General features: G+C 32.8%; 1 protein-coding gene and 1 pseudogene across 1 annotated transcript; both read right to left on the bottom strand.

Annotated features, from left to right (window-relative positions):
* Positions 1-5,164: 5,164 nt before the first annotated feature.
* LOC114758366 (uncharacterized) lies at positions 5,165-6,001 on the bottom strand (annotated as a pseudogene).
* Positions 6,002-8,299: 2,298 nt separating this feature from the next.
* On the bottom strand, positions 8,300-11,266 carry LOC114758367 (ankyrin repeat domain-containing protein 1-like). Its single transcript, XM_028947422.1, has 3 exons — positions 11,206-11,266; positions 8,857-8,966; positions 8,300-8,774 (listed from the first exon to the last, which is right to left on the bottom strand). The coding sequence occupies exons 2-3, from the start codon at positions 8,960-8,962 to the stop codon at positions 8,302-8,304; spliced, it is 579 nt and encodes a 192-aa protein (XP_028803255.1). The 5' UTR covers positions 8,963-8,966; positions 11,206-11,266; the 3' UTR covers positions 8,300-8,301.
* Between the last annotated feature and the right edge of the window lie 475 nt (positions 11,267-11,741).

The raw sequence follows: 11,741 nt of genomic DNA, 5'->3' as shown, positions 1-11,741 counted from the left end.
CTTCCTTTTACTCCACCTGCTGATAAACTTCTTCTCTAGTTAATGGTCTTGGAGGCATTTCATATTCTTGTGAGTCGTTAAATGCCTTTTTCAATCTACGGTAAGGGTGATACTGACTAAGAAACCTTATGTGACCAAGGTATACCGTCTTCCTGCCATATTTAAGTTGCATATAGTGGGTGCCTTCTTTGCATATTGGACATGCTTTATGCCCCTTAACACTATCCTGACAAATTTCCATATGCTGGAAAGTCAATTATCGTGGCGAAGATCATGGCACATAAATTGAAGGTCTCTTGTTTATATGCAACAAACACATCAACATCTTCCTCCTATAATTTCTTCAGATCCTCAATCAAAGGTGCGAAATACACATCGATATCGTTTCTTGGCTGTTTTGGCCCCGAGATCATCAAAGATAGCATGATATACTTTCTTTTCATACGTAACCAAGGAGGCAAGTTGCAAATTATGAGGAGCACTGGCCAAGCACTGTGTGTGCTACTAAGATCCGTACAAAGCCCTAGCCGAAGGTTGCTTGGCTTACCACTGAATTGAGGAAATTTTTGATCTATCGTTTTCCATTGAGGAGAATCTGCTGGGTGACGAAGCTTTCCATAACATATTTTCTCATCAAAATGCCATCTCAAGTTCTTTGCATCTGTGGCATTAGCAAATAGACGCTTAAATTGTAGTATTATTGGAAGATATCATAGAACCTTCAAAGAAGAACCTTTGGTCATCTCATTATAATCACCATCATCTTTCTTAACTTTGTATCTTGAAGTCCCACATTTATGGCACTTATTCAACCCTTCATACTCATTTCTGAATAATATGCAGTCATTAGGACACGCATGTACCTTCTCATATTCTAAACCCATCGGACACAAAATTTTCTTTGCCTCATATATTCGTTTTGGAAGTGAATTCCCTTTTGGAAGAATATCACTCAGCAGTTCAAGTAATTCCGTGAAACTAGCATCAGTCCAACCATTTCTTGCCTTCAAGTTCATCAATTTCAACATAGTTGTCAACCTTGTATAATCATCTTTACACCCTGGGTATAAAGGCGTCTCTACATCACTACACAAAGTTTCAAAAGTGGGAGAAAATTGTGTAGAGGATTCAGACCTTATATCACAAAACATATCCAAAATTCTATCACCAAAGTCTTCATTCACAACCTTCTCCTTTGTAGACAGTATAGTCTTTCTAACTTCTCCATGTCATATCCAATTTGTATACCTCAAATTTATCCCATCACAGATAAGATGCTCTTTTATCTCAGAAATACTCTGTTGACTATTGTTTGAGCATTTGACACAAGGACAATAGTACAATCCACCTCTTTTACGAGGGGCATTTCTCTGAGCAAACTCAAGAAACCTTTCAACCCTATCTTCATATTCTTTGCTGATTCTCTTAGCTTTCATCCAACTATGATCCATTGTTCTACAGAATCAATGAACATAGTTGTCAAGCTCAATTCTAATTCCTTAATTCAAATATTGAAATAATAAAATCATTAAATGTTAGTCAATAAATTAAAATTGACTAACATTTAATTACAAATTAAAGGAAATGTCTCTTTTAAAAAATAAAAAATTTGACAAAATTTCACCTTAACAACTATGTACAAACACCAAATTAGAAACAAAAACACTCGAAATTTTTAATCAAAATTAAAATTTTCTCAACCCCTATTTATCTTATTAAATATATTATAATAAAAAATAAAATATATAATTATTTTTAAAAATTAGATTAATTAATTTCTTAAAAATTAGTATATATATAGTGAATGAATGAAATGTTAATAAAATAAAAAATCAAACAAACACATATAAGTTTTGTGAAATAGTTAAACAAAAATTATTTTAATCAACAAAAAAAACTATTCTTCATAACATATTTCAACATGATAAATTTGAAGGAATATAACAAATAAAAAAAATAAAAATTTAATTTCAAACCAATTCAATGAATAAAGATTATTAAAGCTAAAACTTCTGAATCTAAAATGGGAACACAAATGATATCAATTTGCAATGAAATTTTAAACAACACTTTACCATCAATCAAAGTTCATAATGGAAAAAAATTTACAAAATACCAAACAGATTATTTATTACTAAATTCTCAAATTTATTACAAAAAATCTACCAAAAATTCGAAATAAATATCAAAAAATTATTAAAAAATCAAAAACTTCAAAACTAATCAACTTCAAACATTTAAACATGTTTCTAATATAGTATATAGGAAAGAATTGAGATTTTCTCACACCAAATGCCCACCAATCAATGGTTCAAGCACATAAAAAACACAAAATCAACCATACAAGCCAACCACAATGTAAAAGTAACAAACCCATTTGAAATACAATAGATTTGTATGGTCAAAACATTCAAGAAACCAAGAAAAATTGAAAAGAATGAAAGAAGATGATACTCACAGAGTAGAGATGATTCAAATGCAAAAAGAGGGGCGTTCAAATGGTGGCGGATGGCGGCAAGACACCACAAGCTAAATGGAGGAGTTTAAATGGTGGGGAAGTGGGGCGAATGGCCGGTAATGTAAGTTTTTTGGTGGTGGGACAGAGGGGGACCACGGCGCACTGAAACGAAACTGTGAAAATGAGAGAAAATGAACCCACCGTAGGGTTATTTTAAAACTTTTCACGGCGGTTATTAAGAAAACCCTCGTGGAAAGTATTTTTAATAGCAGTTATTTAAATAACCGCTGTTAAAAATGTTTTCCATAGTGGTTTTCTTAATAACCGCCATGGAAAATCGACACTTAAACAACTTATTTACAAAAATACCACGCTTTGTTTTCCACGTCGTTTTTCTGATTAACCGTTGTTATTTGACGACGTTAAAAGTCTTTTTTCTAGTAGTGATGGCGGTTCTGTTAAAAACCGCCGTAGAAAGTTCCGTGGAAATTTGATTTTCCACGGCAGTTTTTAACAGAACCACCGTGGAAAGTCTATTTTCCATGGTGGTTTTCAACTACCGTGTTTTATTTATCTTTCAACGTCGACTGTATCTATTGCGCCTCCAAAGCCGTCATGAAAAACTCTTAATAACTGCCGTTAAAAGTTTTTTTTCCTGACAGTGACAATTGTTGGAATAATATGAGAGATCGAGGTTGCCTACTTGGTATAGTGCTTTGCTTGTCTTTTCTTTTCTTTTCCAGTGCATGAGAAAAAGAAGACGTAAAGCCTCAAGGGAAGTTCAAGATAGTTGAATTCTTCCACCAGTGCTACTTCCAAATTGAGTCCTCTCATAAACAGGAAAATAAATGTATAGCTACAATCAACGGTCCTCATGATCACCCTCAAAAGTCTTGGTCCTCCACTTTCAAAAGTTATACAGAATTATTAATGTGGAACGTGCTCATTTGAACCTTCATATTCCTCTTCCTTCCTCGATCCTTCCTACATGCTCCAAATTTGTGACAATGATGCTCACTTCTCACATGAAAACATGAAAAAGAAATGTAATAACTTTTAGTACTTATACTCTGACACTATGTGTATCTTTATTTTCTTATACATCATTAAATAATCGAAAAGCATCATCAGCTAGTCTTTATAGTTTACCTCATTGTTTGATCTGTTCATTTTAATCTATTGATTTTATAAAATTTTATTTCCAAAAAATGCATGTATTTTAAAAAATCAGAGTGGGACAAATAAAATAGATTTCATAAAGAGTCCGTGAAATTTTATAGATTCAAATTGATGGTTTATACATTACTCAGGGATGGGATATACACACACATATGTGCGTAACGAATCAAACTATAAGAACCCAATTCACACAAAGAAAATTACATAGACTTAGTTGAGGTAAATTATAAGGACTTGTAAGTTAATTTTCCTTAAAATCAATGTATCTGTTTATATTCAAAATAACATGTTTTTATCTACTTGTTAAGCATGCGACTCATACCATTTAAAGGGAAGAATTTAAATCTACCATTATCAAGACACTATTGTTCATAAAAATAACTTGTAAGTATGTATGTAAGCCTTTTTTTATCATCTAGTTATAAATTCTACCTCTTTTTGTTTTTTTTATCACCTAAAACTCACCTCGCCTGGAAAAAGAATGGAAAAAAGAAAAGACTGCATCATACTTTTAAAGAACGTAAGTGATATATAACTTTTTAAAAAGTGCAAATGACATCCTACGACCACAGTTTTAAAAAAAGAACAAATTATATTCGGGTTTTGCACACATATATATATTTAAAGCAAGTCCTCTATATTAAAATTTAATGATTTTTATATTTATACTAAGTTATTAAATTTCTTTCCTATATTAATCTTATATTTTTCCTTTTTTCACTTTTCCAAACTTCTCATTACTATTCTCAATTTGAAATATTGTTTAAATCGAATCCAATCCACAAAGAAAATACAGAATGAATTGAGGCCTTTATTCAATTATTTAACCATATTTTTAAGATAAAAGCATCCTTAAAATTAAAAGTCTTAATCTGTTTCTTTGCTGCCCATGAGTATATGTAGGTGAGAAAAGTGACATGGACAGTGTCAGGCATATTGCAACCTGGAATATAGAGAAATATGTAATCATGAAGTGATAAAGGATTTACATGCACCTCCATAGGCCAGTGAATTCTCAAGGCTTTCACGTATTGTCGCTGCTATTTATCTCTGAGAAAAGAGACTTTTGTGCTTGGATCGTTTACACTAATTGGTTACTTCCTCCGGCCTTAAATGTAGAGGTTAGGTAACTAACTTACAAAAGATTAATTAATTAGTTATTTATAAAGGAATATTTGTTAATTTTCTTACGATACACAGCCGCACTAAAAATACTTGCATCGATGGAAATCCACTTTTAATATTGATAATTTAGGAAAAATTATAAATTAAAAGACAAATTGAATTGAAATCTTATATTTAGGATTAAAATGAATCTCTCAACTGGCTCCTACATTTAATTAAGATAAGAAGCTTGTATTATATACAAACTCTACAGCATATGTTTATGCATGGATTCTTCTACAGACGGTGTTGATTATGTGACAAATATATAGCTAGTATAGAGTTTTCATCAAGCATTGACAAAGTATAAACTAAAGTAAAAATTATAAATTAAAGTTTAGAGATGAATTAAACATTACCATATTGATGAAAAGGAAATTTCCTGATAAACTCAAGACTCACACTACATAAGTACTTTACTTAGTTACTAGAAGAGAGATAGATCTCTTAGAAATGACGACCACTTATTTTCCTAGCTAGTAAAGCATATGTTTAGTAGGCCGAAAAAGATTCCTACAAAAGTAGGTCGAATAAACTATATCAGACTAGAGTGGGAATAATAGAAACACAAACAAGGGTATAGGTATAAAAGCAAGTGCAGAAATAAAGTTAGGAACCCACTTTGAACCATGACAATGCATGATGAAAAAGGCACTACTAAATGCTATCATCATACTTATTATAGAGATGAACAAAGCAACCAATCCAGATATGAGCTTCAAGGGTAATGACTTGCGAAAAGTATCTTATGCATAACGTGGGAAGAGGATAGACAAGAAAATAAGTATGGAAGTTGAGGATGAGATCATTGTAGTCGCATCAGATATGGCAAATATCAAGAATGATGGTTTCTGCAAATAATTAGGGTTTCCTGAACTGTCATTGATACCACCAGGTATACTAAATACAGCTGTAAACACTCCAGTAGTAATAAGAGTTGAAACAACCATGCATTTTTTTGATGTTTCCTTCATCCATGATTATGCTTCTTTTAGCAAGTCTTTGTGCTCCTTTGTGAAAAGTTGGCGAGGAGTCAAGCATATTGTATTTTTCTTCTGTATATATGACGGTAGCATTATCTTCTCCACCTCTTGCCATGTCAAAGAGTATAATATGCTATCAATATCACTATAGAATATATAAACTTTATAACAAATTGTAATATTATCACAAGTCAGTAGTTTATTCCTCTACTATAATATACAACCTACTCAAGTATTTTTTATAACATACAATACCTCAAACCACAGTAACTAAAGAGTCATTTGGAAAGTTGTTCCAAAAACTACGTTTAATCAATGAGGTGGTGCCAATCTTGCTGCCATATACAATAAGTTGTCTTTATATCTAGTATCCTCAAAACAAACTATGAAATCTTTGATCGGGCCAATATCATGTATGAGATTGAAGATATCAGATTAACGACACAAAACTGCAACATGAATTATGCTTCGATTTCTTCCATCAACTTCCCTTATTAAATCAGGATAGGTACTTATAAGCTCAGCTAGAAACTCAAAATTTCCAACTTCTACGGCATTAGATATTACAGGTGAAGGTACTCTTATGTGATTTTCATGGATTAAACTGTACGAATTGGCTTGAGATAAGTCTAGTTTGATTTTTTTCCTCTTGTAGAGAATTGAAAGAGATTCAAGTAGAATTTTGGAGTACCTCAATACGATTTTTATAGAAGTAGTCATGATTTTTCAAAATTAGACCAAAAATCTGGAATTTAACCAGTGAACAGTAACCCAAGAACTAATTGCAAATCTTCAATCTACGAGCTTGGTTCGTGAAGCGCTTGAACCGTAACACTTCCAAATGTGTACTCTGAGGGGTTAAAGGAAGGATGTGTATACTAAGAGATACAAATTTCCAAAGTTGAGCCAAGAAAACTGAAAGTTCCAGAATTTACCAAATAAATAGTGATTTTCATGGATTAAACTGTACAAATTGGCTTGAGATAAGTCTAGTTTGATTTTTTTTCTCCCATAGAGTATTGAATTTAGTGTCACCATTGAAGGTTTACTTTTAGTGGTGACACTAAAAAGTCACATACCTTTCAGCAGTGGAAAAAAAACCACAACAAGTGGACTTTCAGCGGTAACTTTTTTTGTTACTGCTAAAGGTCTACTTTTTGCGGTTTTTTTTTTTCACTACTAAAAGGTATACTTTTAGCGGTGAATTTTTAGAGGCGCCGCTGAAAGTATACCTTTAGCGGTGACTATTAGTGTAACCGTTGAAGGTCTAACTTTCAGTGGCGACTTTCTAATGTCACCACTGAAGGTTTGGCTTTTATCGACGGCTTTCTAATGTATCCACTAAAGGTCTGACTTTCAGCAGCGACTTTCTAATGTCGCCGTTGAAAGTACAATCTAATAATATATATTTTATTTTATAATAATAATAAACAAATTCAATCCAGCTCAATGGCAAGATGATTAGACACAAAAAAGAGGTGGTTACAAGTTCGAACCCTGAAGAAGACACATTTAAGGTAAAAATATTTGGGCGGTGATGTGTCATGAGAGTGGTGATGTGGCAATGATGTGGAGGCGGCTAACAATGACATGGAGGTGGCTAGTGGTGACATGGCATCTGGTTGGTGATGATGTGGCAACTGGCAGCGATGAGGTAGAGGTGGCCAATGATGACATGGCGTCGACAGTGATGACGTGGTGTCAATAAAGCTAATTTTTCTTAAACATCACGTTCAATGGTGACAAAAAAGTTGCCACTAAAAGTCACTTTTGGCGGTGATAGTTTGTCGCTGCCAAAAGTTCTCTCAGCAGTGACAATAAGGTCGTCACCGAAACTAGCTTTCAGCAGTGACAAATGTCACTACTGAAACTTCTAAAAGTCGTCGGTGAAAGTGTCTTTTAGCGGCGATCTTTTTTGTCACTACCAAAAGTTTTCAACCACAGTAATTACGGCAACAACTTTCAGCGGCGACAAGTCACCACTGAAAACTTTCAGCAGCGACTTTTATACTTTCAGTGGCGATTTTTTGTCGCCGCTGAAAGTTAATTTTTTTGTAGTATGTCGTCCATAATCACTACATCATCATGTTTAAGCAATATACTCCACAAAAATTTTACTAGTCGAAGTTGCTGAGTTTGCCTCAAACCTGGGAAACACAATAGAATTTATTGTATGTAGTAAAATCACTATATCATAATTATATATTATTTGTAATTTGTGATCATGGACGCTTACAGGACTTCATGAGCCGCTTTCTATATCGTTGACTTTGGCAAATAGAACTTAAAGGCTTTCAAGCCAATATGTGCAGTATTGTCTCGTTTGAATCATCTCTCTCAAAAGCTAAATTTGGATGCATCTCTAGACACGTCAAGGCTAAATCTGCACAGATGAATATGTAAAATAAGTCATATATGTGATTGATACATGTTTAACACAAGGTATATATGATGTGCATCACACTTCGAATTTTATAGTCTTGTGTTTTTGTTTATGTATGTGTGATATTCTAGTTCTTAGATTTCATTGTTGACCCAGCAGAAGAGTAGTACTATCCAATCAGTATAATCATGAAAAGCCTGAATAGTTTCTGGATAAAGATGCCAAGCCATGTCACTTTGTCCTTGTAAAACAGCCACATGAAGAGAAGTGGTTCCTTGAGCGCCCCTTATCAATGGGTCTTTGTTTTTTCTCTTCATGATCTCAACAATCTGCAGATTCCCAGTTGGTGTAGCGATGCTGAATGCAGTGTTCCCATTCACATCTTGCAATTCCAAGTCTTCTGGATTCACTTCCTTCACTAGCTCATCCACAAAGTGAATATGGTTCGATCCAGCAGCCACATGAAGCACCGTCGACCACCCCTTGGCTATGGCAGTGCAAGCTAGACTCTGGTCTTGATCTAAGATACGCTTTGCTGTTTTCCAATCACCTTTCAGTGTTGCTTTGTGAAGGGGAACACAAAACCGTTGATATTTATCTCTTCGCTCTTTTGAAACAAGTTAATTAATGGAAACATTGTCATATAGATGGAAAAAGAGAGAGAGAGAGAAAGAGATGAGAGATCATACGTGTGTGATCTATAAGATTAAGGTTAGGCCTTCTGAAATGAGCTGAAGCAACCCTCTGAAGTTCCTGTGCTGGTATAGTCACAGAACTTATATCTGCTACGGCCATTTCCCTGTCAAGAAAGCACAGTATATGTGTGCTTTCAAAAATTAGTTCGCCTTTTTGAAGTGAACCTTTGAGGATAACTTTGGTTATGTTATGCTTGGAGCTAGCTATGGCATGTAAGGAACAAAACACCATTTTACTGCTCAAGGATTGGTTAATGAGTTTTTGGCTCTGCTAAACCCTTGAAACATAGAGATAAAAACTAGTTCTCTATTTATGGTATAGATGCAACAGCAGGCTGGAAATTCTTTTGAATAATAAAATTATACCTTTTACTTTATATATATATATATATATATATATATAATATGCACCATCAAGTATATATACTAGACTTCTAAATTTATTCTGATTTATAAATGAATTAAACTTGTTATGAATAAAAATATTTTAAATTTAGTAAGTAGGAGGAGATTCTTAAAATTCAGAATTATTTATTAGAATGTAAAAAGGTAATTAAAAGTAATATTTTTGAAAAATCTCAACTGAAAATAATAATAAATAATATTTAATTTCAAAACATGTCGGCACATGCGCACTGCACGCGCATGTTGAATAAACCAATTTTATTATTCTTCACTCAAAAATGATAAAATAGGGGGGTTAAGACATAGAACATGATTACTTAAAACATAGAAGTAGTTTTTTTACAGGATAATTAAAAGAGTAAAGATATATCCAGCACCTGATTTTATTTTTCAGGTACATTTAATTAGCAACTAAAGATTAGAGTACCAGATATAACTAAAAAATAATATTGGGGTATTGAATGGATCAAGAAAATAAGATTAATATACTAGATGCATTTGAGAAATAAGATTAGAATGTTGACCTAATTTGGAAGCATCTAGATAATTGTTTTTGGTACAAGTGTCTTAAAAATGGTTAATATAATCTTTGGTTACTCAAACTTGCACGAATTTTGGTTTTAGTCTCTTAAATTTTAAATATAGGTTTTGTTTCCTTAAAAGGCAAAATGATTTAGGCTTTTATTAAATCATATGGACTAATATTAATTTTTCACAAGGATATTGGATAGTTACAAGTAAATGATTTGCGTGGGTCAAGGTAAACATGAAACCTTGACTAATGTACTTTGCAGTTTGTATTGTTTGTTGACTATAATTCATGAACCCAGTTACCATAAGGAACATGGGATTCCTAAGAAATTCTGCATTTTTTCTATACCTATTTGAATTGGGTTGACCAATCAAAATTTATTTAAAAAATAAAATCAGAAATTCTAGATTGTTGTATATTAAGATTATTGTATATATCAAATTCAAAATAAGTGTCATTTCATTATTATTACTGATCAGTTAAAAATATCTAGACTCCATAAAAAGGGGGAAAAGACAAGCTTTAATAGAAAAAATTGAGGAGTAAAAGTTGTAATTTGAAATTTGAAGGATCAAAATTAAAATGAGGATGAATTTGAAAGACAATATTAATTCAAAAAAAAGGTCTACAGGAGCCGCGCCATTATTATAACATGACGTGATCATGCGAACATTGCGCCCGAAGAGGAGCCTCCGCCCTTTTCTTCCTCGTCTTTTTTCTCCCCAGAATTACAAAAGCAGTGGAGTAGAAAAGCGAAGTTGCTGCGGTGCTGTCTAAAATTAATATTCAATTGAAACAAGATGAAATAAATTGTTCATAAATTGAAATAATACTCCCCCTTATCTCGTTTAAAATAAAACATAACATTGATTTATCTAAATTTTTTAAATAATTTTCTTAATTTATATAAAATAATTAATTAAAACAACACCAGAAAATGATTCAAAAGTTGGAACTTACTCCTTCGGTTCTTAATATAATACTCATTTTGTAATATTTTTTCTGATCGTTTTTATAACAGCCTTAAATTTGAATTGTTTTAGTCCTTTTCATAAGATCCTAATGGAAATTGTTTGAACATTTAATGACAATTGGCATATTATATTATCTTTCATACTTTTACTCATTACTGCTATATTTCTCTTTCTTACTTGCCCCTTATAAATAAGGGCATTCTTAAAAAAAAATTTATTTCTTACATATTTATTACTTTTAATTATAATTTTAATTGTTCTCTTAAACTGTGTAGTTCACTTACTTATCAAGACTCTTTAAAAAAAAAAAAAAAACCACAAGAAGTACAAATTACACTACATTAGGTTTCATATTAAGTATGGAGCAATCTTTCTAACTTATCAACATGACCTAGAACAACGAAGAAGACGAGTATAGGATAGTAAATTTACGTGTGTATACGATGTGTGGACAAGAACAAGCAAAAAGCGCTGTGTCTCTCTGGTGATTCAGCCTCGAACGAGCTCGCCATCATCTAATTCCTAGAATACGGTCATACGGATTCATTAAACATCAAACCATTCTTTCTCTCGATCTCTCTCTTAAAGGCACAAATTAACCAACCCATCCAGATGAATATATAGACTCAGTAACCAGAGAGAAGTTAATTAACGATGCAGGGTGTGAATACCAAAAGCAACTTCGGAAAAGCTCAAAAAGTTTTCGATGTTTCACTTTCTTCTAATTGGACTGAGTTAAAACTAACAGTAACAGGAGAGAAAAAAGATTTACACAGAGAGAGAGAGAGAGAGAGAGAGAGAGAGAGAGATCAAGTAAGAACTAAGAGGTTTGAGAGATTTGAACGAGAGAGAGAGAGTTGAATAGATTACCTGAGAGTAGAGCAGCGGTGGATCTGAATGAAGGCGTGAGGATTATCTCTAACAGCAAATAAATATCAGAATCTATCATCACAGAAACAACCCAACTC

Source organism: Neltuma alba, unplaced genomic scaffold (assembly GCF_004799145.2).
Source record: "Neltuma alba isolate B1F8T4 unplaced genomic scaffold, ASM479914v2 tig00010689_pilon, whole genome shotgun sequence".
Lineage (NCBI taxonomy): Eukaryota > Viridiplantae > Streptophyta > Magnoliopsida > Fabales > Fabaceae > Neltuma > Neltuma alba.
The sequence above is the reverse complement of the archived record's forward strand: the minus strand, read 5'-3'. Positions and strand labels throughout refer to the sequence as shown.